Source organism: Palaemon carinicauda, chromosome 31 (assembly GCF_036898095.1).
Source record: "Palaemon carinicauda isolate YSFRI2023 chromosome 31, ASM3689809v2, whole genome shotgun sequence".
NCBI classification, from domain to species: domain Eukaryota; kingdom Metazoa; phylum Arthropoda; class Malacostraca; order Decapoda; family Palaemonidae; genus Palaemon; species Palaemon carinicauda.
In genome coordinates, this window is record NC_090755.1 from 11759341 (window position 1) to 11785524 (window position 26184).

Below are 26184 nucleotides of genomic sequence, written 5' to 3' on the forward strand. Positions count from 1 at the left end.
TGGGTTTTTTGCATTATCCTGAAGAGCTTTTGATCTTTAGAACTGACCATTTTCACAATGCATCTTGACTGATAGGAGTGTGTGATTTTATTAGCATAATAGCCGTGTTGAATGTAGTATAGTTATGTAACCTTTCATGAATGTACTATGAATTTAATCCTACTTTCAATGCAACAGCCAGCTTTTCACTTACTTTAGAATCAAAGTAATTTTCATGAAGTAATCGATTGCTGATTGTACTTCTAATACTACAGTAAGCTTTTAATTTTTGTATTTACTCTTCCTAGAAAACTAAAACTATTAAAGTAACCCCTTATAGTACACTCAGTCAGGGCTTATTAGATAAAAAAAGTTGTTAGAATTTAATTGAAAAATAGTTGTTGGAGTATTATTTACTCCCAGATGATGAGAGAAATGACATGAGTGTATTTCTTTAAAATCCTGGATGACATCTGTTAGGTTTTATTGTGCGTGGCCGAAAAAAAAACCTATTGTGAGTGATCAGTACGCTGTCAAAATGTAATGGGCCTCAGTGAAGTAATCCTCAAATAACTCGGATGGAACCATTCTCTCTCTCTCTCTCTCTCTCTCTCTCTCTCTCTCTCTCTCTCTCTCTCTCTCTCTCTCTCTCCCTCTCTCTCTCTCTCTCTCTCTCCTCTCTCTCTCTCTCTCGTCTCTCTCTCTCTCTCTCTCTCTCTCTCTCTCTCTCTCTCTCTCTCTCTCAACATACAGGCTGGTGCACCTGTTAGTGGCTTTGGATTGCAATTCATCTGTACTAAGTTATATACGCCTGATTAGCATTGATAACAAAAGCACCAATGAAATCATAGATAGAAGTTTCTAATATTTTATATTATAGAGTAGCAGCATAGCAAAGTTTAGTATTTGATTGTAGTTTTAGAGTATATATTACTAAAAAGAAAATCTTAAGAATTTAGAATTGAGATTTGAACAAAGATATGTTTCCTACGCCTTTTTTTCTTTGTTGAAGGCCATACTGGTAATCCTATCATTTCTTCTGAAGGCCTTGCTTTTAACATTCATAAACTGATGACATTTTCATATTCTGCTGAATTGTGCAGGGAGAAATGTTCTACCTACCGACATAACGTCCATTCAGAGAAAATGTTATAATCAGGGATTTACAGATTGGATATTGCATGGACAGCATTTCTGTGATGAAAAGCCTTTTACAGTTTCAGCTACCTATTGAGCAAGTAGTCCTATTGGCTTAATCTGACAACATTCCTGACTGCTTTAGATTTTTCTTATCTTTATGGTACTGAATTTGTAGAATACTGTACTTCGTAATTAGATTAGTCTCGGGAGACATTACCGCATGTGGTGAATGTATTAAGGAAAAATGTAGTGGTGAATGGAAAGTAAATCTTAGGAAATCCAAGGCTCTAAGTTGTCATTAGTGTACACGTGGTCCTCGACTTACAAACATTTGTGGGATGCTAACACAAATCCAACTGAAAATAACAAAGATAAGATGAAAAAATACACCTCGTAGTAATGGGGGATTTTGAGGAGGGAGAAGTCTAATTGGAAAAGGACCTCTGGTAGTGGTATCACTTGCCCCAGTTTTAATACTGACACCCTTTAGGGGTGAGCGAGCTGGGTATATTCCTGGCATTCCATGCAACTTTTTTCTCTGGTATATTTAGCAGTATTTATACCTTTGAAATGGTGCTTTAAGGAGCATTTCATTGGGTGACACAGGTTCCTCGCCCAGAAATAGATTTTTCCTTCGTCAAAATCCCTTTAATAGAATATTATATCCTTCAATCCAGTAAGCAAAATATTATGGTAACCTTATATCTATTTCTTATAAAACCCAACTATTTGTTGACTTTTCTAGCTTGAAATCATAGACATGGAATTCAGGTTAGGTCTACCTTAGGCCAAAACGGAACACAATTCGACTTGCAAACAATTTTACATACAAACAGCTTCTTGGAACTAATTAATTTTATAAGTTGAGGACCATCTGTACAGTACTTCTTATGTTTTTCTATCTAAAATAGATCGATAGTAGAGAAATTTTATGTCCCTAAACTATGGATTATTTTCCTTAGCTTGAAATATATTTAGAACTAGACACATTGTAGCTAGTCACAAACATGTGCTCTAGAGAGCTTTATCTAATGGGGTTGCTGTGGCCTGATCGGTAATGTCTCTGGCTGGTGTTTGCCAGTCAGGGGTTCGAGTCCCGCGCAGACTCGTTAGTGCCATTAATGTCTGCAACCTTACCATCCTTGTGAGCTAAGGTTGGGGTGTTTGGGGGAGCCTAGCGGTCTATCTGCTGAGTCATCAGCAGCCACTGCCTGGCCCTCCCTGGTCCTAGCTTGGGTGGAGAGGAGGCTTGGGCGCTGATCATATAATATATGGTCAGTCTCTAGGACATTGTCCTGATTTCTAGGACGATGTCACTGTCCCTTGCCTCTGCCATTCATGAGCGACCTTTAAACTTTTAAACAGTAAGTGATCATATATTTACCATATTGATTTAGAGGCAAATTAAGTTATTACGTTATCGTGTTCTTGGTGTTTGAGAGAGAAGCAGTAAGAACATCGATATTTTTATCAATACAGTCTGTTTTGCAGATCGTTTTATTTTCCATGTAGATTTAGGAATATATTTACAATGCTCTCATATTTCTGGTAAAGTTAAGGTATGTAGTGGTTCCATTGTTCAAAGATGGAATGAAAAGTCAGTTATCTCAATCAGTTTTGTTAAGTTTGATTGGAGACTTTTAGAGTAACATTAATTGGATTGGAAGAATAGCAAGCACACCAGTGGCTTTATTTTTTTCCTGCTTTGAAATATTTTTCAGACCTCTCGTATAATTAGGTGAGTGCTTCTTAAGGCTTTGTTGTTGCTTAATTTGAAAGTTTGTGAAACGTGCATTATTATTATTATGTGTTTCAAGTTAAAATATTTGATAATGATAACGTTACTGTATGTTGTACAGAAGGTAAAATCACTAGGGAGTAAATACATATCCCCTTGTACCTGTAAGTCAAGTAATAATGCATGTACAGAAAATTATACAATGCAGTCCCACTACAGCAATCTAGTGGCATCAAATCCATCATAATTTTCTAGTTGTCTTATTTTCCAAGACCATTTATAAGCCATTTTGCTTAGAACACATTCTTTGAAAAGTAAAATATTTTATCCCTGCCACACAGGAGGTATTACCACATAAAGTGTGCCCTACACAGTACACTGTAGAGGGTAGTAAAGGTAACACCGCATTGTTTTCGTCCTTGTATTTTTCATATATTCTCATCGGTCTCCTTTCACTTTGAAAACTTGTACAACATTCATCTATATATTAAGAACAAGTCCTTTTGTTTAAGCCATAGAAATGGGACTATTATTACTATTATTATTTTTATTATTATTATTATTATTATTATTATTATTATTATCATTATTATTATTATCATTAATTGCTAAGCTACAACCCAAGCTGGAAAAGAAGGATGCTAAAAGCCCAGGGGCTCCAACAGGGAAAATAGCCCAGTGAGGAAAGGATGCAAGGGAAAATATAATATTTTAAGAACAGTAACAACATTAAAATAAATATCTCCTTTATAAACTATAAAACCTTTAAAAAAAACAAGTTGAAGAGAAATAAGATAGAATAGTGGGCTTGAGTGTACCTTCAAGCAAGAGAACTATAGTCTAGTTAAACTAATTCGTGATGATTATGAAGATGATGTTATCCATTGTACTATAAAGTTCTAATTACCCTTTAGTCTAATGGTCGAGACATATCATGTTAAAGTTTAAAACTATATGAATCTCCTTTATCCTTACTCATAACTTGTTATATGCCAGGTAATGTTTGTTGTTATAATTATTTTCTGCCCATTGAAATAGTTTTTATAACAAACTGCTTATAGGGAACTTATTTTTTCTTTTAACTTTTAAAAGAAAATATTGAAAATGCCTCCAGTTCTGTAACTACTACCATTATTGAAAATATTTTCCCAATCATTGGTCGTTTTGTCCATCCATCTACCTAGGCACTTCCCTCAATTTTGGGGGGTTGCCAACATGAAAAAAAAAGGAAAGGGGACTTTTCTTCTCTTAGCTCTTCCTTGCCTGATGAGGTATTCAGCCGAGTTTGGTTGGTACTGCTAAGGTGTCACAGCCCACCCTCCCCCTGTTATCCACCACAAATGAAGCCTCTTAGGCAAAATCCCCTAGTACTGCTACCTCCGCAGTCACCAATGGCTTTAACAGGGAAAAATAACTCTGTGAGGAAAGGAAATAAAAACTAATGAATAAAGAATATAGAATATCTTCAAGATTAGTTACAGTATGTTAAGATAGAATAGTCATATGTAAACTATGAAAATTGACTCCTGTAGGCCTCTTCAACATAAAACATTCACTGCAAGTTTGATCTTCTAGAAATTCCACCAATTCAATTGGCTAGTACAGTGGTAACTTGTTTGCCTATAATTCGCATGGCAGCAGGTCGATCCCTGCCCGGGACCATGAGTTTAAACTTTTTACTGGGGAGGCCACTGCTGTGGTTAGGCACCACAGTGGGGTATTGGTCTTGCCTGACTGACATTCTGATGAAACTGGAACTGAAGCCAGACACTTTTACCTTTAAGAGGATGAAGAGAATTTATTACACCTCTAACTTGTAAATAGAAAAAAGGCGGCAAGAACACTAATGACGATGATTAGTGTACTGTCTCAGCCTCTCTTTTGATTTTCTTTGTTCCCTGGAAAATATTTTATAGTCAAGCAATACTGTATGTTTATCAGTCATTGTATTTTCATGATTTGTTAGTCAGGGTAGAGACATCTTTTAGGAAGAGCATATGGCTTATTTTTAAAGTTTATTTGATTTAGCTGTCATCATATAGATTATACAATACTGTTATTACTTTCAAATCTTTAGCTTTAGCAGCATACATTCTTAAACTGGAATGGTACAGAGAGGACTTGCATGACTCTTATGCAATGATTCCTTGCAAATTCATGAAGTGTTCCTGGTGGTTTAAGTTTTGAACCTCTCCAGGTTTGAACCTTAGGTTAATTTTGGCTTATTTTTAGCTTAGCTGTTCTTATGTACCATCTGTTGAGGTTCTGAGGGTAAGTATTACATTATATAGAGTCAAATGCTTCATCACAAGCATCGATCTCTCAATTTGAGCCAGGAACTGCTATTGCAAGACGTACGCCTTTCCACAGTCCAGTGTTGAGTGCTCGTTTAGACCATTGCATTCTGATATAGAATATTTGGATTGGAATTTGGATCTTTATATCCCTCCTTCCGCTGGTCTAAGTGCTAATAAGCAAATGTATTGTGAATTCAGGAGTAATGTAGCATGTCATATTGTGACTAATGGTAGGAGCACAGTTTCCTCCTCCCTATTTCAAGTGGTTCATGTTTTAATGGAATTCACTGTCAACCTCAAATTGTGAGGAACAAGAGCTGGGGGAAGGGCCGTGAAACCTCCATTGAGGGGCTACTGTACTTCCTTGGGCTGGGGCTCCTACATGAGCTACCCCAGAGAAGGGGGTCTGTAAATAAATTTTCCTTTTGTTAAACCTCTAACTTGTTTAGTGCTGTAGGTACAGTAACACCCCTTCTTTTTGTAGGTTTGACGTATGTCAGTTCCAACTTCACATCTCAACTGTAAGTACAGTAGTTCAGGATGCCATAAAACCCAAAATCAATCAATTGCCTTGAAGTATTGATTAAAAAGAAATTTCACGTTCATGTACGTCATTGTTCCCGACCTCACTCAAGTTCCTGTGTTGTAGAATACTGTAATGATTAAGTTCTGTAATATACTTTACATTATTATTATTATTATTATTATTATTATATATAATGTAGGTACTGTATCTGGTGTTTAGTATATGGAACGTATAAGTCACTCTATAAGGCAAAAATCTGACTACGTCGAAAATCGCCTCACATCGGGTCTCCTGGAACTATTTAGCAGTGTAGGGTGGGGTATCACACTATGCATATTGTGACCAGGGAGGTTATTTTTATGATGATACATTTTATTATTAAAATTCTATTCATTGAACTCTTTAGTTCATCTTTAAATTATTCTTGAGTTTGATATTCACCTTTTCTGCTCATCAATTTTGTGAAATTAAAAGCACCTCATTCGTTTTGCATTCCGTTTTCAGATGTCTTTTATTTTCAGGTGTCGTGAAAACCCAGACTTCAGTTCCCGACAGATCGAAAACTCAAGGTTAGTATATAAGTTGGTTGTTTGAAAATGAATAGAATTATCAAGTTAATGTTCCCACATCCTTATACCTACGAGTTAAGGTAATGCTGCTTCAATTCCAGAAGGATTTATTTAAGTATTCCATTTTTCCTTACTTAACCTGAGCTAGAGTTATGTTGCATGCTTTTCTCATTCCTCTTATCTGGAATAAACTTATGGCTGCAAATAGAATAAGTGCATGTTAGTGTTGATAACTATTTATGGTTATTGTGTAGCAATTTGCTTTACTGTACTATTTTGTTTGTAACAACAACCACTTTGATATGGATGTAAAAGTTATACTCCTGGAGAAGTAAATTTCACAGCTATTATCATTGTGTGGTTACTCCTACTTTAGCAACTTTTCATTCTACAGCATTATGTTTATGATCTGATTATGTTTTTGTCGTTAGGAATGAGTGGTAGCGAGAGGATTCGAGCACGTCTAGAACAGCTCGATTCACTGGATGATGCTGGAGGAGGACTTTTGCGGGAAGTCGGAGGACTCACCCAGAGTGAATTCATCCTCCGTTTAACCGGGTTGAAAATGGAACTCACGCAAGCCTGGAACACGGATCATCGAGTGAAGGCGTTGAAGATTGCTATCCAGGTGCGTCAATATGGAGGTTGTTTATCGTATATACTGTATACTGAATTTATCATGTATTTGATACAGTGCCAGTGTCCCTTGTTAAGGTAAACAGTAAAGCCATAGTTTGTCCACTGTAGGAAACAAAAAGATTTTTGTTGAACTTCAAAGGAATTCCATACCTCCTTCTTCTTCTTCTTTGTCTGCATCTTTTCCCACTTCTATGTGGGGTCGATGTTTCTGGCCAGCTTTCTCCATCTACCTCTGTCCCACACTTCATCACTGGTTAATCCCTTTGATCGAAGGTCATCCTTGATACAGTCCATCCACCTTTGCTTTGGTCTCCCTCTCCTTCTCGTTCCCTGTACCTCCATTTCCATCACTTTCCTCCTAGTATAATGTTCATCTCTTCTCATGACATGACCGTACCACCTCAGTCTACTCTCTTGGATCTTATCTGATAGTTCTCTAACTCCTGTGGTACCCCTGATTACCTCATTCCATATCTCTTCTTGTCACTTCACTCATCCATCTCAACATTCTCATCTCTGCCTCATCCAGTTTCTTCTCTTCTGTCTCCATAAAATACCTTCATAAGGAGAAATATAGCCCTTGAAAGGGACATATGCTTATACTGTAGTAATTTTACATATCCCAAACAAATATTTCATTGCTATATTTGAATTTCTGTATGTAAACTGAGGGTTTATATTGTAATCATTGGATGGTATACTGAATTTGTTATGTTGCAACTCTCATTTCAGTGTGTAAAGCTGCTTAGTCTATCAGCGCCTGAACATTTCTATCCAATGAAGTTTGCACTAGTGATGGATATTTTGGATACATTAGCCTCACTGGTGTATGAGCGACTTCAGCAGAAATCTAAAAAACAAGTGTAACTATAATTAATTTACTAGTATTGTTAACCCCCACTTTGTTTTTATTTTTTTTTTTATGGTAATATGTATATCATCTTCTGTAAAATATTGCACAACATATTTTGATCTTTTTAGTCTAAAATCTATAATTTTCTAGAAATTTCTGTAATGTTTTGTTAATCTTTGCAGCTCCACAAATGGTGGCAGCGACTATGGGTTGTTAGAAGCGCAGGAAACTGCCCGCAATTGGTTCTACAAGGTGGCATCCATAAGAGAGTTGCTTCCTAGGTTGTACCTAGAGGCTTCTCTTTTGCCTTGCTATTCCATTCTTAGTGTCCAGTAAGTGAATTAAAAATATATATTGTATGGAACTGTGAAAGTGTGAAGTTGAAGTAAAAAAGTGTCGTAATTTTCCAGAAGTTTTATATTCTCAGGAAGGGATTGTCTGTCAATTGTGACAGGGCTGAGTGAGAAGGTTTATGCCGAGAGGTCTGGGTGAACGTGGATTTTTAGAGCTCTGATCCAAGAGAAAGCCTGTGCACTTCATGAGAAAATTATCAAACTAGTTGGCAAAGAAGTATTCAGCTTTGGCGTGTTATTCTTAATCTTGATATGTAGAGAACAGATGATGTTAAGAATGATTTGAGCATCATTTTTTATAGATATTGTATTGTTGACACTTTTAAAGACAAGTACTGTACATGTACAGTTAGAAATCATTTGATTGAATGCATCTATCATAGGTTTGGTTACTTGAGACAACTTTTATGCCCTAAATTCTAGTAGTACTTTGTATAATATAAAGAGGTGAAAGTTAAAAAAGATTCATAGCGATTATAGAAGTAAGGATTTGGTATTAGGATGAAGTTAAATAGAAAAAACATGGCGAATTTTAGCCTATTTAAACGTATGTCAATTTTATGTTATTTTTATCTTTCCATTAGAATTTTTAGTGCTTTGCTTATAAGGTAGCTGTTTATAGCCTGACCTTTTCAGAGAGGGGGAAGAAGCAATGTCTCGCCTGACTCGAATGATCCGCGGCATCGGGGACCCTTTAATTGCTGCGTATGCTCGAATGTTTCTTTGTCGAGTTGGGGTAGAAGTGGCTCCCAGGTTGACCCATTATATCACAGAGAACATTGAAGATTTTTTGCTGACTTTGAAACAGGTAAATTACTCATTGTGGATGTTACTGTTGCCTAGATGATGACAGTTACTTTTATGACCGTAGGAAATGTTTTATAATGGCAACAGTCTTTAGAATTATATGTGCTTCATCCACATGTTGTGGTGGCCGATGTGGTAACGTCCCTGACTGGTGAATGCCAGACTGGAGTTCGAGTCCTGCTCAAACTTGTTAGTTTCTTTGGTCGCTGCAACCTCACCATCCTTGTGAGCTAAGGATGGGCTGTTTGGGGGAGCCTATTGGTCTATCTGCTGAGTCATCAGCAGCCATTGCCTGGCCCTCCTTAGTCTTAGCTTGGGTGGAGAGAGGAGGGCTTGGGCACTGATCGTATGAATATATGGTCAGCCTCTAGGGCATTGTCCTGCTCGATAGGGCAATGTCACTCTCCCTTGCCTCTGCCATTCATGAGCAGCCTTTAAACCTTTAAAACCTTTACAGTATTTAATATCATTACTTACTTTACTTTTCTTTGATGGCTGCTTTTCCGGTCCCATACAGCAGGAGAACCCTACTCTCTACAGGACCTACGTTGTCATTTTACATTGTTCGTTCAAAGTATTTATCGTTTCAGATCACGTATTGTTCATTTACTGCTAAATCGTCACTGTTGTATGATTTTTCAAATAAGAAAGTCTTCAGTTTCCTCTTGAAAGCCTTAATGTCTTCAATCATTCAAATGTTTCATGGGAGCTTATTGTATAGTCTCGGGGCCGCGTATTTAAAGGCTCTAGAGCCTAAAGTAGACATATATCTAGGTTCCATTGGCAAATACATTTCTCCTTTATCAGGGATTGTGGCCGGAGGGAGAAGCCGATGTCAACATGGGGGAAGACAAGGATGCCCTGGCATTGCGCGTCTTATCTCCTCCACTCGAGTGGATGCTGCAGTGTCTTGCCAGTCGAGCTCCTCATCACGTCTTACAGGTTAGCTATTGCTCTACTGAACTGGCGTTATTCTGTACCTGTATTATTTCATTGATGCTTTCATCAGTGGGTTCTTTAGTTGATTTACTATAAATTTTTCAATTTTTACCTGATTTTGATTAAATGGCGTCTTCTTAACTCAGTATAAAGTTATCATTCAGGTTTTTATTGTTTGTAATTAGTCATTCAGGATGTTATTAGATTATTACATTGGTGTATTTATGTAAATAATTTTACAGTTTAAAAAACTTATTACAAGACTTTTTCTTAACTGAGTATAAAACTATCATTCAGGTTTTTATTTCCTGTAATTAGTCATTCATGGTATTATTAGATTATTACATTGGTGTATTTATGTGAAAGGTTTTAGAGGTTAATTTGTTATAGCATTATAAAAACCTATTTGTTTTTATGATTTAGCATTTTGTATGCGTTCTCCCTCAGACTGTATTCGAGTATTGTGGAGGTGAAGAAGGACTTGGTCAGAATTTGCTAGTAGCAGCGTTGTTGACAACATTCCCACATAACTTTATTTCCAACAATGCTTTACCTCTAACGCACCTTATAGCAGGTTGTTCTTATCCAGGTTAGTATTTGAGTAAAAGACTTTGGGAAGTGGAGAGTGAATTAAACACCTTTCAATCCTAAAGTGTGTAAAATTAGAAATAAGAGCAGAAGGTCCTCAACATATAAACTTAATTGGTTCCAAGAAGCAGTTTTTAAGTCGAATTGTGTCACATTTTGACCTAAGGTAGACCTAACCTGAATCCCATGCCTATGATTTCCAGCTATAAATGTCAACAAATATTATTTTTTCAATATTAAACTTACCCGATAATCATGTAGCTGTCAACTCTGTTGCCCGACAGAATTCTATGGAGGGATACGCCAGCTATCACAATACTAGAAGGGGGTGTTCTTACCAGCGCCACCTGTGGCCAGGTACTCAAGTACTTCTTGTTGACACCTCCTCAATTATTCCTCTGTCGTGCTTCTGACAAGACGTTCTGGGATACGCTTATGTTCTTGGAGTATTTTCACGACTTTGGTGAAGTATTTCTCTTTGATTTCGGCTGTCGCTTTACTGGAAACTTCTATTTTAGCTTAGTTAGCTTTTGGAATTAATTTGATTATTTTTGGTGACGAAGAGAGTATGAACTCTCGTTCACCTTTCAATGGCCGACCCTTCCCTTAGACGGAAGTGTTGGTGTCTAAGAGAGTATAGACTCTCTTTCTTAATTTTGCTTAACAAAAGTTATAGATTTATTTTATATCTCTCCGCCTCTTATAGGCCTCTTCGATTAACTTCCTTTTATTATAAACTTATTAAAATTAATTTTTATATTTGTTTATATTCGACCTTCCTAATAGTAGGCGGTCTTTTCTTGGTACCGAAGTTAATTATCGTGAGCCCGTCATTTCGGTTTTACCTGTTAACATATTATGCTATTTTAAGGTCTTTGAAAGAATTTCTTTGATAGTCTCGTACTTTTTCAAAGTTGAACTAACGTTTTGTTTGTCTCGGCAGTTGTTGACGTTCAGAACGTTTCAACTTGCACTCTATCGTTACGATAGAGAAAGAATGTTCACGGTTTCACATTGCAGTAAAGAGTAACCGTTTCTAGCGTTTTGTTCATTCTTTCTTAACTTAATGGTTTTGATCCTAATAAGGAACTTTTCTTTTTGGGAAATATTTCAGTTTTTTCCTTTAACAATAATATGTTTTAACGATATATATGATTGGGCTCTTCTCTCAGGTTCTAAGTCAAGAGAGAGAGAGAGAGAGAGAGAGAGAGAGATAGAGACGGAGGGAGAAAGAGGATAAACGTTTCCCTCAAGCCTGCCAGGCGTACGAGTAACGTCGTTATCGTTTTGCTCTTATCCCTAGTCTCTTTAGGGGAAGAAACTAAACGTTTCTAGAGTGATCTAGTGTTTAGTCTCTTTCCAGCCACTGAATTTTCTTTCATTAGATTTTTCTGTTACATTGTAATTCTGTTTTCGCAATTACTAACTTTTGAGAAGGATAGAATTGCGTGTTTCAGGTACAAACCACTTAAAGTTTCGAGTTCAGTGAAATAAGTGCAAACAGAAATCAAAGTGATAAGTGATTAGCGCAAAGTATGTCAGTGTTATGCGTGAGGGTACTTTTGTGCGCGCCAGTCGTCCTCCCAGTCCGGGACCTCTTGCAAGCTCCCAAGCCCAGGGGAGAAGCAATGTCGAAGGGCACAAGGGTTCGGCAGGCCTTGATCGGCGCACAGAAGTATCCTCGGTGGTTGTGGGCGTGTCTTACCGAGACCGTCACTCCCACCCGCAGACGATTGAGCCCTTATTTTGCTCGTCTGCAGAAGAGATTTAGAGGAGAAAATAAAGGCAGAGTTACGCTGGTCTCAGGTCTCAAGACCTCTTAAACGTAAAGTCCAGACCTATGCCAGACGTACGAAGTAAAGTTCAACAACCCGGATGCAGTCATTGGGTTAGCTCTGTCTCTCCTCAGTCATCAGTTTGTCGGGCTGAGAGTGCGCCTACACTCCCCCCCCCCTATGCTCGCTCCGCCTGATCGCAGTACCACCTGCCAGGCGTACGATGTTGTGGACTCTACTACAGTCCATGCAAGCACAGCTTTCGGACCTGATGCGTGAGTGTCGTGCTGAGAGTGTTGCACCTCCTCCTCCTCCTGCACCGGTGGTGCACCAACCGCCTGCACCCGTTCAGCCTGTGCTGCACCCGCCTGCACCGGTGGTGCACCAACCGGCTGCACCCGTTCAGCCTGTGCTGCACCCGCCTGCACTCGCTGCACCCAGTCGCAACACCATCTGCCAGGCGTACGATGTTGTGGACTCTACTACAGTCCATGCAAGCACAGCTTTCGGACCTGTTGCGTGAGTGTCGGGCTGAGAGTGTTGCACCTCCACCTGCACCCTTTCAGCCTGTGCTCAACCCGCCTGCACTCGCTGCACCCAGTCGCAGCACCATCTGCCAGGCGTACGATGTTGTAGACTCTACTACAGTCCATGCAAGCACAGCTTTCGGACCTGTTGTGTGAGTGTCGGGCTGAGAGTGTTGCACCTCCCCTGCACCCGTTCAGCCTGTGCTCAACCCGCCTGCACTCGCTGCACCCAGTCGCAGCACCATCTGCCAGGCGTACGATGTTGTAGACTCTACTACAGTCCATGCAAGCACAGCTTTCGGACCTGTTGTGTGAGTGTCGGGCTGAGAGTGTTGCACCTCCCCTGCACCCTTTCAGCCTGTGCTCAACCCGCCTGCACTCGCTGCACCCAGTCGCAGCACCATCTGCCAGGCGTACGATGTTGAACCTCTTTCTGTGTTCGCTGTTCCCAGTGTTGTTCAGCCTCAGCCTTCTTTAAGGCAACCTTCGGTTTGGGATCAGGAGGATTACCCCACTCTTCCTCCTCCTCCCCTGGCTGCTCCACCGGTGGTGCAACTCTCGGTGGAGGTACAACCTCTTCCACCTGTGAGTCAGTCTCCTCAGCTGCTGCACCGAGCTCAACCCGTGCACCCTGATCCTGCGCCTCAGACACCTCTGCTTGCGGGAACTTTACCTTGTTCTGCGCAACCTCGGTCTCTTCACGCTCCACTCATACCACAGGAACAGGAACTTTCTGCACCTTCCACTGTTGTTGTTCCAGCTCGTTCTGACTCTGCTGTTCAGCATACCTTACCTCCATTTTCTAACCATGGCAAAAATATGAATCATGAGTTATGAATGTAAGGTAAACATTATGTTGATTTTTAAACCCCATGCAAGCATGCATAAAGCACTCTAGCACTGGTCATGGAATTTCTGAGAAATGTTAAACGCCATGCACACGCTCTGCTTTCCTTACAGCAGGCTCTGCTTACAGCAGGCTCTGCTTACTACATGCTCAGCATTCAGCATGCTCTGCATTCAGCATGCTCTGCATACAACATGCTCTGCATACAGCATGCTCTGCATTCAGCATGCTATGCATACAACATGCTCTACATACAGCATGCTCTGCATACAGCATACTCTGCATTCATCATGCTCTGCATACCTTACCGCATGCTTCTCAACATATCTTGGGTTGTTGCCAACTCACTAGACTGTCAAGCAGTTTCATAACGTTGCCTTCTAGTCTGCTGCTTTTGCACCAGTGAACCCTCACTCAGAGAACTTAGCCTTTCTAGGATAAGGTCCCTGTAGATGAGAAAGTTCTTTTCTCCCTCCTTCTGATATTCCCTTGAGGACTCTGTCATTTGGAGGGAGCCTTTAGCTGCATAACCTCTTATGGACTTTTATTTAAGCATAACATGCTTACAGGGAAGGTAATGGTTCCACTTCAGCCGCTAATCCCGTCTGTTACCACACCTGCTCCCATAGACCTTGAGCTGTGTTGCATGACATGCAGTCCAAGCTTAGTCCTTGTTAGAGGATTTTTGTTTACGGAGTCAATGTGTCACGGGGAAGACGTTCAACAACCAACAGAAGGGACTTGTTGTGACGCAGTGCGGCAACCTCAGCAACCCGTTAAGGAGTTGTCTGTACGACCCAGATAGTCTAGACAGATTCGGGTTGTCACTGTACTTCCTCGCTTGCCCATGATTGTCAGTTTACAGACTGTGCAGCAGTATCATGATCTTGTGTCCGGCTCCGTCAGACGACTGGCTTTTAAGAGCTCCCACAAGTCGTCGCTGTCTGGAGATTTTCAAATGGACTATGGATCTGACCAAGGAACTGGGCCTCCTGGTCAATTTTGAGGAGTCTCAGCTCGTTCCATCCCAGACCATTGTTTCCTTGGGTATGGATCTTCAGAGTCGAGCTTTTCGGACTTGTCCGTCGGCCCCAAGGATCTTCCAAGCCCTAGAATGCATCCAGAGCATGCTGAGAAGGAACCGATGCTTAGTCAGGCAGGGGATGAGTCTAACAGGGACACTTTCATCGCTGGCCCTGTTCATCGAGTTAGGGAGACTCCACCTCCGCCCCCTTCAGTATCATCTAGCTGCTCACTGGATAAAGGACATGACGCTAGAGACGGGCTCAGTTCCTGTTTCCGAAGAGATGAGGTCTACTCTAACGTGGTGGAAGAACAGCATTCTTCTCAAGGAAGGTCTACCTTTGGCTGTTCAGACCCCCGACCACCGTCTCTTCTCGGACGCATCGGACACGGGCTGGGGTGCGACACTGGACGGACAGGAATGCTCGGGAACATGGAATCAGGAGCAAAGGACACTTCACATCTATTGCAAGGAGTTGTTGGCAGTTCATCTGGCCTTGATAAACTTCAAGTCCCTCCAGCTTAACAAGGTGGTGGAGGTGAACTCCGACTACACCACAGCCTTGGCTTACATCTCCAAGCAGAGAGGGACTCATTCGAGGAAGTTGTTCAAGATCGCAAGGGACCTCCTCATTTGGTCAAAGATCGAAAGCTCACGCTGGTAACGAGGCTCATTCAGGGCGATATGAATGTCATGGCAGATCGCCGCAGCCGTAAGGGTCAGGTCTTCCCCACAGAGTGGACCCTTCACAAGAATGTTTGCAGCAGACTTTGGGCCCTGTGGGGTCTGCCAACCATAGTTCTATTCGCTACCTCGATGACCAAGAAGCTCCTCTTGTATTGTTCTCCGATTCCAAACCCAACAGCAGTTCGCGTGGATGCCTTTCTGGTGGATTGGTCCCATCTCAACCTGTATGCATTCCCGCCGTTCAAGATTGTCAACAGGGTACTTCAGAAGTTCGCCTCTCACAAAGGGACACGGTTGACGTTGGTTGCTCCCCTCTGACCCGCGAGAGAAGGGTTCACCGAGGTACTGCAATGGCTGGTCGACGTTTCCCAGGACTCTTCCTCCTAGAGTGGACCTTCTGCGTCAACCTCACGTAAAGAAGGTACACCCAAACCTCCACGCTCTTCGTCTGACTGCCTTCAGACTATCGAAAGTCTCTCAAGAACTAGAGGCTTTTCGAAGGAGGCAGCCAGAACGATTGCCAGAGCAAGGACGACATCCACTCTCAGAGTCTATCAGTCTTAATGGGAAGTCTTCCGAAGCTGGTGCAAGGCCAATGCAGTTTTCCTCAACCAGTACCACTGTAACCCAGATTGCTGACTTCCTGTTACATCTAAGGAACGTAAAATCCCTATCAGCTCCTACGATCAAGGGTTACAGAAGTATGTTGGCAGCGGTTTTCCGCCACAGAGGCTTGGATCTTTCCTCCAACAAAGATCTACAGGACCTCCTTAGGTCTTTTGAGACCTCAAAGGAACGTCGGTTGTCCACTCCAGGCTGGAATCTAGACGTGGTCCTAAGGTTCCTAATGTCATCAGGATTTGAACCGTTCCAATCAGCCTCTTTTAAGGACCTCACATTAGAAACTCTTTTCCTCGTGTGCTTAGCAACAGGTAAAAGAGTAAGTGAGATCCACGCCTTCAGCAGGAACATAGGTTTCACATCTGAAACGGCTACATGTTCCTTGCGGCTCGGTTTTTTTTGGCTAAAACGAGCTTCCTTCCCGTCCTTGCCCTAAGTCGTTCGAGATCCCAAGCCTGTCCAACATGGTGGGGAACGAACTAGAGAGAGTACTTTGCCCTGTTAGAGCTCTTAAGTACTATTTAAGAAGGTCAAAACCATTACGAGGACAATCAGAAGCCTTATGGTGTGCTATCAAGAAGCCTTCTCTACCAATGTCTAAGAACTCAGTTTCTTACTACATCAGGCTTCTGATTAGAGAAGCAAATTCTCATCTGAAGGAAGAAGACCTTGCTTTGCTGAAGGTAAGGACACATGAAGTGAGAGCTGTGGCTACTTCAGTGGCCTTCAAACAGAACCGTTCTCTGCAGAGTGTTATGGATGCAACCTATTGGAGAAGCAAGTCAGTGTTCGCATCATTCTATCTCAAAGATGTCCAGTCTCTTTACGAGTACTGCTACACCCTGGGTCCATTCGTAGCAACGAATGCAGTAGTAGGCGAGGGCTCAGCCACTACATTCCCATAATTCCATAACTTTTTAACCTTTCTCTTGAATACTTTTTATGGGTTGTTCGGTCGGCTAAGAAGCCTTCCACATCCTTGTTGATTTGGCGGGTGGTCAATTCTTTCTTGAGAAGCGCCGAGGTTAAAGGTTGTGATGAGGTCCTTTAGTATGGGTTGCAGCCCTGTATACTTTAGCACCTTTGGGTTGATTCAGCCTCCAAGAGGAACGCTGCGCTCAGTAAGGAAGACGAACTTAAAAAAGAGACAGAGTAACGGTTCAATTCGACTTCCTTACCAGGTACTTATTATTTCATTGTTATTTGAGATAACTGTTATATGAAATATGGGATACTTAGCTATCCTTTAATCTTGTACACTGGTTTTCACCCACCCCCCTGGGTGTGAATCAGCTACATGATTATCGGGTAAGTTTAATATTGAAAAATGTTATTTTCATTAGTAAAATAAATTTTTGAATATACTTACCCGATAATCATGATTTAATTGACCCTCCCTTCCTCCCCATAGAGAACCAGTGGGACCGAGGAATAATTGAGGAGGTGTCAACAAGAAGTACTTGAGTACCTGGCCACAGGTGGCGCTGGTAAGAACACCCCCTTCTAGTATTGTGATAGCTGGCGTATCCCTCCATAGAATTCTGTCGGGCAACAGAGTTGACAGCTACATGATTATCGGGTAAGTATATTCAAAAATTTATTTTACTAATGAAAATAACATATTATTATTATTAATATTATTATTACTTGCTAAACTACAACCCTAGTTGGAAAAGCAGGATGCTATAAGCCCAGGGGCCCCAACAGGGAAAATAGCCCAGTTAGGAAAGGAAACAAGGGAAAATAAAATATTTTAAGAATAGTAACAACATTGAAATAAATATTTCCTATATAAACAATAAAAACTTCAACAAAACATGAAGGAGAAACTAGATAGAACAGTGTGCCCGAGTGTACCCCCAAGCAAGGGAACTCTAACCTAAGTGAGTAGAAGACTATGGTATAGAGGCTATAGCACTACCCAAGACTAGAGAACAATGGTTTGATTTTTGGGTGTCCTCCTAGAAGAGCTGCTTACCATAGCTAAAGTCTCTTGGGTTTCATATGAAATAGATATCAGGTTATCACAAAAGGGATTTTGACGAAGGAAAAATCTATTTCTGGGGAGATACCTGTGACGCCCGGTGAAAAGGTACTTCTTGTCACTTTTCTGATATAAATACTTCCAAATATACCAGAGAAAGTTAAAGCATGGAATGCAGAGGTTACTACCCTCGCGCGAGCACCCTAGGGGCGTCGTGTATAAAGATAGGGCGTGTGAAAACCACTATTCACAGGTCGTCTTCCATTTAGATAATTCCTTCACCAATAAGGGATGAGCCGCTACAGCGGCACTAACCAAACCAACCTGATCCACTCCACCGACGCCCGACCCGAGTGTCATCGACACATCCTTCTGTATGAGATGGCTTGGAAAGGAAAGGGACGGGGAAAAAACAGGGAAGGGTTTCACCGGGCGTCACAGGTATCTCCCCAGAAATAGATTTTTCCTTCGTCAAAATCCCTTTTCTGGGTCGACCTGTGACCTCCGGTAAAAATATACCAGAGAATGCCTTCCAAGCCCATAAATCAAAAAAGGTTAAATTAAAAACGTCGTGTACAAGTGGAGGTTACTATATTATTAAGGAACGTAATAAAACATACACAATTACCAAGAACCTTAGGTGTAAAATAGAAAATTGCCATAAATGGGACTTAGTAAAGAATACTGTACAAACAAAATAAAGTAATGTAATACAATCATCACAAAACCCAAAAGCCTTAAGTAGCTAAAAAAGTAGTAATGCTATGAATGGCATAAGACAAAGTAATACAGAATAATCATAATATGCATAATAGAATAACATGGCAAACTGTACGAATACCCAAGGGTAAGGCTATATACAATCCAAAAGGAAAGCAACCAACATTAACAAGGCAACAATGACATAATGTTAGATATGGAGCTAAACAAATCCACCGAGGTGAGAGGCATCGTGGTGGGAGTGGCAGGTAGGAGGGAGAAGGAAGAGAGTTGGACGAAAAGGAAGAAAGGTAAGAGATTGTTCAGGGGAGATGACATTCCCAGCTGCAATAGTAGGGAATTTAAGGGCCTGTAAGTTCTTTAAATAGTGGCGTTTGAAAACTATAGGGGATTTCCAACCCATGTACTTTTTAAGGTCATCAAAATCCATGTTCTGGAAATAGTTGATGGAGGTTGCTACAGCCCGGATATCATGTGCATGTGGAAAGGATTCCGGGTTAGCTTGCTTGATAAAGTAAAGGATTTGCTGTGTGATGCCTTGGATGGAGATAGTACCTCCTTGTTCCCTGACAAACAAGGGGCCAGACGAGCGTGTGACAGTCCTAGCTAAAAAGGCCCGAAGTGTAACAACTGGACACAGAGAAGCATCCTGGGGTAGAGGAACAATTTTCCAAGGGGACCATCTATTTTGTGGGTCCTCATTTTTAGCTAGGAAAGCTCTATCTGGAGAGAGTAGGACTTCTCCTGATGGAAGGAAATCTAGGTTTTCAGGAATACGGGAGAGAGCTGCTAATTCTGAAATTCTGGCACCTGAGGCCATGGCTGTAAGAAACAGGGTCTTCCTAAGAAGCGAAATGTAGGAGCAGGATTCGTTATCGGTGTCTAATGCTAGCTTTAAGACGTCGTTCAGAAGCCATGAGACCTTTTGTGAACGAATAAAAGGTCTAAGCCTAGCACAGGCTTTTGGAATGGATGAAAAATATGAATCTGCTAGGTTAATATTGAAGCCCACCTGAAAAATCTTTTTCAGGGCTGATTTAATAGTGGTGATAGTACTAGCGGCTAGGCCCTTGTTAAATAGGGACCTAAAAAACGAAATGGCCAAGTTGGGGGTCATTCGGGTTTCGTCTGAATTCTTTAGAAATTCTGCTAGTTTCTTAACAGCCGAATCATATTGCCTAAGTGTTGAGTCCCTCTTGTCTGATTCGATAAAGAGGACATTTTCCGGGTCGATGTTTGCATCCCTGTGGGCTGTAAACTTCATGAAATCCACAAAGTTAGGGTTTGTGCTATTCTTGAGGAATTTGACACAGTCTGTGTTTGAACCACTTGTGTCAGCTTGGGGTATGGGATCCGGAAGGGGCGAAGTTTCAACTCTAGAAGGAGAGGAAACCAATTGGTCTTTGGCCAGTTTGGTGCCACCAAAGCTACTGCTCCTTTGAATGAGCGCAGTTTGGGTAAAACTTTCATTAGAAGATTCACCGGAGGAAATAAGTAAATCTTCTTCCAATGGTTCCAGTCCAGGGTTAATGCGTCCATGGCATAAGCCTAAGGGTCCAGGTTCGGGGCCACATAGCAAGGAAGCTTGTGGTTGAGTTGTGTCGCAAACAACTCTACTTGGAGACCCGGAACCAGCCTGGATATCCACTGGAATGAATTCATGTCTAGGGACCATTCTGATTTCAGTGGTTTCGTCCTGGATAGGGCGTCCGCTATAACGTTCGGGACTCCTGCTAGGTGAGTTGCTGACAGAAACCAGTTCATTTCGGTTGCCAAGGTGAAAATCATTACCAGTATCTGATTCAGGTTGGGAGATTTTGATCCGCCTCTGTTTATACAGTGGACTACTGCCATGCTGTCTGAGACTATCCTGATATGAGTTGTCTTTGGAGGGGATAGCCGTTTTAAGGTTAGGAATACCGCTATGGCCTCCAACACGTTTATGTGGAACTGTTTCATAGTGGGGGACCAGGAGCCCTGAAACATCTGGTGTTGAGAGTAGCCTCCCAACCACTGAGAGATGCGTCTGTGTGAATCATCACTCGGGGAGGGGGAAACTGCAGAGGAACCGATTTGGATAGGTTCTCTGGTTTTGACCATGGCCGGAGTCGTCTTATTAATACTGAGAGGATCGTTGATATTTTGTCCCTTAGGCGAGTTGTTGCTCTCTTCCTCCAAACTCGGTTGATGTCCTTGAGTTTGGCTTTTAGTAAGAGGTCTGTTACTGAGGCGAATTGAAGTAAGCTGAGAATCCTTTCTAAAGCTCTTCTTGACACCTGTTTGTTTTTGATGAACCGTTTTGTCTTTGACGCTATCTCTTTGACCTTTTTGGGGGGAAGAGATAGCCTGTGATTTGTGAGGTCCCAGTGAATGCCTAACCATTCGAATTGGCTTGTTGGTTGTAGGCGTGATTTCTGCAAGTTGACTTGAAATCCCAGTTTGTGTAGGAACTGAACCACCTTGGTTGTAGCCTTGTGGCATTCCTGAACTGTATGTGCCCAAATGAGCCAGTCGTCCAGATAAGCTATCAGCATAATTCCCTGGCTCCTGAGCTGTTCTAACACTGTCTCCCCCAACTTCGTAAATATTCTGGGGGCGATGTTGAGGCCGAAGGGCATCAGCTTGAACGCGTAGGATTTCTTGCCTAGGCGGAAGCCGAGGTAGGGGGAGAAGTTTCTTGCCACCGGGACGTGATAATAGGCGTCGGTAAGATCGTTAGAGGTGGTGACGGCCCCACGGGGAAGTAAGGTCCGCACCTGAGGGACAGCCAGCATACGGAACCTGTCGCAAAGAATGTAAGAATTCAATTTCGACAGGTCCAGAACTACTCTCAAAGCGTTCAAATTCTTTTTCGGAACCGTGAACAAGCGTCCTTGAAATTTCAATGTTCGCACTCTCTTTATTGCTTTCTTCTTTAGTAGGTCTTTCGTGTACTCCACTAGGATTGGAGTGGGCTTCTGGAAGAAGGTCACTGTCGGAGGTGGGGAACCCTGTGACCACTTCCAGCCCAGGTCTTTGGAGACTATACTGTGGGCCCAAGGACTGAAGGTCCATTGGTCTCAAAACCGGTATAGTCTCCCTCCTACCTGATCCATCTCATTGGTTGGGGTTAAATTTTGCTCCTCTTCCTCCTCGGGAACCTCTGGCTCTAGGTCCGCCTCGTTGACGGAACTGACCTCTAGCCCTGTTGCTTTCGGGTTGCCTAGGGTATCCTCGAAAGGACCCTGAGGCTTTGAAAGCTTGATTGAACGTAGGGAGGTCATCCATGTGGCCATAGAAGCAGATTGGGTACCTTGAGGGGCCGGAACAAACACGATCTGTTGCGGAGGGACGGCCTTGGAGGTAGACGGAGTTAAAGACTGTGGACCAGGAGATTGGCGATGCTGGCCACGACTGGTTTTATATGGTGTGTAGGATCTCTGTTTCTTTTTAGAGAAAGGTTGCCTCATAACTGGCTCAAACTTTCGTTTGTTAGAGAGGCCCCATCTGACTTGGAGGTTTTGGTTAGCCCTCGCAGCGTCTTGGAGGACTTTATCCACCTCTTCCTGAGGGAAGAGAGTTTTACCCTAACAGGAGGAGGTAATAAGTCTGTTAGGCTCATGCCTAATAGAAGCCTTGGCGAGAACGTGTTTCCTGCAGTTCGTTCTCGCAGTCCAAAAGTCATGAATGTCTATTTGAAAAGTCTGTAGAAGACTTTTCGCCAGTACCCGAAAGAGTGGTTCCTCATTATAAAGGGAAGCTATCAACTCATAGGATACCAGAGAGTTGAGTGACCTTGCTAGCCTGTTTCTTGACTTGAACTTCGTTTTCAGCAAGTGATCCGGGAGCTTGGGGAGTTTCTCTGAAAAGAGGGAGGAGGCGCAGTCCGGGTCAAGTTTACCCACAGTAAAGGTGGACGAGGCATCTTGCCAAAAATCGCTTGGGCCTGACACAAGGAGAGAGGTGGGGTCCGTCTCCTTAAGGGTTGGCATAGGGATGCCGTCCTTGATGGCTTGGACGGTCAACTCCGCTACTTTGTAAGTAAGAGGAGCCGGGATAGTCAGAGGTGTCATAAAAATGGTGTAAGAACCTTTGTGGGGGGTCAACTTAGAGTTGACGCATCCCCATTCCGAGAGTGTACGAGCCCAGACAGCTTGGGCTTGTTCCTTAGGAAATATCACTGTCTCCTTTGGCACTTTGTCCATTCGGACGAGGGCATGTTTCTTCAGGCGAACAAACCCATTGAAAGGGAACTGGAGGTCAGGGGGGTAGAACTCCAGGTCTTCCAAAGGGCGGGTACCCAAGCCTTCCAGAGTCAGGGTGCCGTCCAAGTAAGGAGCATGTCGAGCAAACCGCCACGGATTGTTCTTGTCGAACGGCAGTAGCTTTGAGGTGTCAGGGCCTACGGGCGGAGCTGGTTGAGATCCATCATTTCTTGTACCATAGACATGGCTACAAGGGGTTCCGAGGAGCTACCTGCAGCTGAAGCCTTGGCTTTAGCGCACTTACCCCTCTGTCCTTTAGAAGGAGGAGGGGTCTTTGACATTACTGTACTGGGATGTCGGGAGCTGAGGAAGGTCCGGGAACCGGTGACATGGTTGGAGGCGAAACCGGATTAATGGGTTTGGGTTTTTGTTTTTTAATTGGCTTAACCTTGGGGCGGACCGACAAGGAACCTTCCTAAGGAGAAGCCGAAGACTTGTCAAAGCCGAGGAAGGAAGAGGAAGAGGAAGGAGTAAGAGAGAGAAAAGATTCTGCCAGGTCTTCCACACACCTTACCTGCTCATCCATCGGTTCGACGTGGATGTCTAGAGCGGAGACGTCGCCAGAAAGCTGGTGTTCCTCTTCCGCAGGCAATGCCGCTCTGATAACGTCGATAAGGGGAATATCCAGTTCGGTAGGTACGGCGGCCGAGGGAGATCCAGGGAAAAGCCGGGAGGCCATGTCCCCGTCCAGCAGGTAAGGGCAGCCTTTTATTATTATTATTATTACTATCCAAGCTACAACCCTAGTTGGAAAAGCAAGATGCTATAAGCCCAGGGGCTCCAACAGGGAAAAATAGCCCAGTGAGGAAAGGAAATAAGGAAATAAATAAATGAAGAGAACAAATTAACAATAAATCATTCTAAAATAAGTAACAACGTCAAAACAGACATGTCATATATAAACTATTAACAACATCAAAAACAAATATGTCATAAATAAACTATAAAAAGACTCATGTCTGCCTGGTCAACAAAAAAGCATTTGCTCCAACTTTGAACTTTTGAAGTTCTACTGATTCAACCACCTGATTAGGAAGATCATTCCACAACTTGGTAACAGCTGGAATAAAACTTCTAGAGTACTGCATAGTATTGAGCCTCGTGATGGAGAAGGCCTGGCTATTAGAATTAACTGCCTGCCTAGTATTACGAACAGGATAGAATTGTCCAGGGAGATCTGAATGTAAAGGATGGTCAAGAGTTATGAAAAATCTTATGCAACATGCATAATGAACTAATTGAACGATGGTGCCAGAGATTAATGTCTAGATCAGGAATAAGAAATTTAATAGACCGTAAGTTTCTGTCCAACAAATTAAGATGAGAATCAGCAGCTGAAGACCAGACAGGAGAACAATACTCAAAACAAGGTAGAATGAAAGAATTAAAACACTTCTTCAGAATAGATTGATCACCGAAAATCAAGAAAGACTTTCTCAATAAGCCTATTTTTTGTGCAATTGAAGAAGACACAGACCTTATATGTTTCTCAAAAGTAAATTTACAGTCGAGAATCACACCTAAAATTTTGAAAGAGTCATACATATTTAAAGAAACATTATCAATACTGAGATCCGGATGTTGAGGAGCCACCGTCCTTGACCTACTTACAATCATACTTTGAGTTTTGTTAGGATTCAACTTCATACCCCATAATTTGCACCATGCACTAATTCTAGCTAAATCTCTATTAAGGGATTCACCAACCCTAGATCTACATTCAGGGGATGGAATTGATGCAAAGAGAGTAGCATCATCTGCATATGCAACAAGCTTGTTTTCTAGGCCAAACCACATGTCATGTGTATATAGTATGAAAAGTAATGGGCCAAGAACACTACCCTGTGGAACACCGGATATCACATTCCAATAATCACTATGGTGCCCATTAACAACAACTCTTTGAGATCTATTACTTAAAAAATCAATAATAATGCTAAGAAACGACCCACCCGCTCCCAACTGTTTCAGTTTGAAAACAAGGGCCTCATCATTAACACGGTCAAAGGCAACACTAAAATCAAGGCCAATCAAACGAACTTCCCGACCACAATCAAGGGATTTCTGCACAGCATTGGAGATTGTAAGAAGGGCATCACATGCTCCAAGGCCTTTACGAAAACCAAATTGCAAACTAGGGAGTAGATGATTACCTTCAGCAAACCTATTAAGACGTTTTGCCAGAAGACGTTCAAAAACTTTAGATAATATGGGAGTTATGGAAATTGGGCGGTAATCAGTGGGACTTGAGCTACCACAAACACATTTACATAGAGGAGTAACATTACCAATTCTCCAACTAGTGCTAAAAGCTCCTCTTCTTGCTAACTTGCGCAAAATAACAGATAACTTTGGAGCTAAGAAATCTGCTGTCTTTATAAAAAACAAAGGAAAAATACCATTTGGGTCTACACCTCCATAAGCATCAAGGTCCACCAACAGAGCTTTAATCTCACGAGATCGAAAAGCTAAACTAGTTAGTTTAGCCTCAGGAAAACAGGAATGAGGAAGTTCAAGTTTTTCATTACTCTGTTTACTGTCAAAAACATCAGCCAAAAGGGTTGCCTTTTCCTTTGGACAGTGAGTGACTGAGCCATCTGGTTTAAGTAAAGGAGGAACTGTTGCATCTACACCAAAGAGTGCAGATTTAAGGGTAGACCACCATTTATGTTCCTGAGTTGTACCAGAAAGTGTTTCTTTTATGGTTAAATTGTACTCCTTTTCAGTTGAGGCATAAACTCTCTGAGCAAAAGCTCGAAGCTGAGTATAGTTGTTCCAGGTCAAATCTGATCTGTTACCCTTCCAAAGATGATAGGCCTCCTGTTTCTCCAAATAAGCACGTCTACAATCATCATTGAACCACGGTTTGTCCTTCACTCGGTACCTTAGCACACGAGAAGGGATACGCCTATCAATTATGTTGACTAGATTCTCATTCAAAGGGACAACAGGATCTACACTATTATATAATTGTGACCAATTCAAGCACAAAAGATCATGTAAAATCCCATTCCAGTCTGCTTGGGATTTCATATGAATTTTACAAGAATATGATATATCAGGGACAGGCTGCTCAGTCTTCACTAATAATGAAATCAAGGCATGATCAGATGTCCCGACTGGAGAACCAACCTTACTAGTTATAACGCCAGGGGAGTCAGTGTATACGAGGTCCAAGCAATTACCAGACCTGTGAGTAGCTTCATTTATGATTTGCTCACAGCCTGATTCAGAGGCAAAGTCTAAAGCTCTTAAGCCATGGCGATCGGTAGGAGAGATAGAACTTAACCACTCCCTATGGTGAGCAATAAAATCACCAACAAAGAC

At 41.9% G+C, this 26184-nt stretch overlaps 1 protein-coding gene across 2 annotated transcripts in view; it reads left to right on the forward strand.

The window, feature by feature from the left end:
- LOC137624285 (VPS35 endosomal protein-sorting factor-like) overlaps positions 1-26184 on the forward strand; it is a 95540-nt gene that overhangs the window by 56045 nt on the left and 13311 nt on the right. For both annotated transcript variants that reach the window (XM_068354832.1, XM_068354833.1), the window contains 7 exons: positions 6202-6249; positions 6681-6877; positions 7621-7751; positions 7924-8073; positions 8731-8902; positions 9709-9843; positions 10288-10429. In XM_068354832.1, the coding sequence (XP_068210933.1) occupies positions 6202-6249; positions 6681-6877; positions 7621-7751; positions 7924-8073; positions 8731-8902; positions 9709-9843; positions 10288-10429 (975 nt within the window). The remainder of the gene's footprint in view (positions 1-6201; positions 6250-6680; positions 6878-7620; positions 7752-7923; positions 8074-8730; positions 8903-9708; positions 9844-10287; positions 10430-26184) is intronic.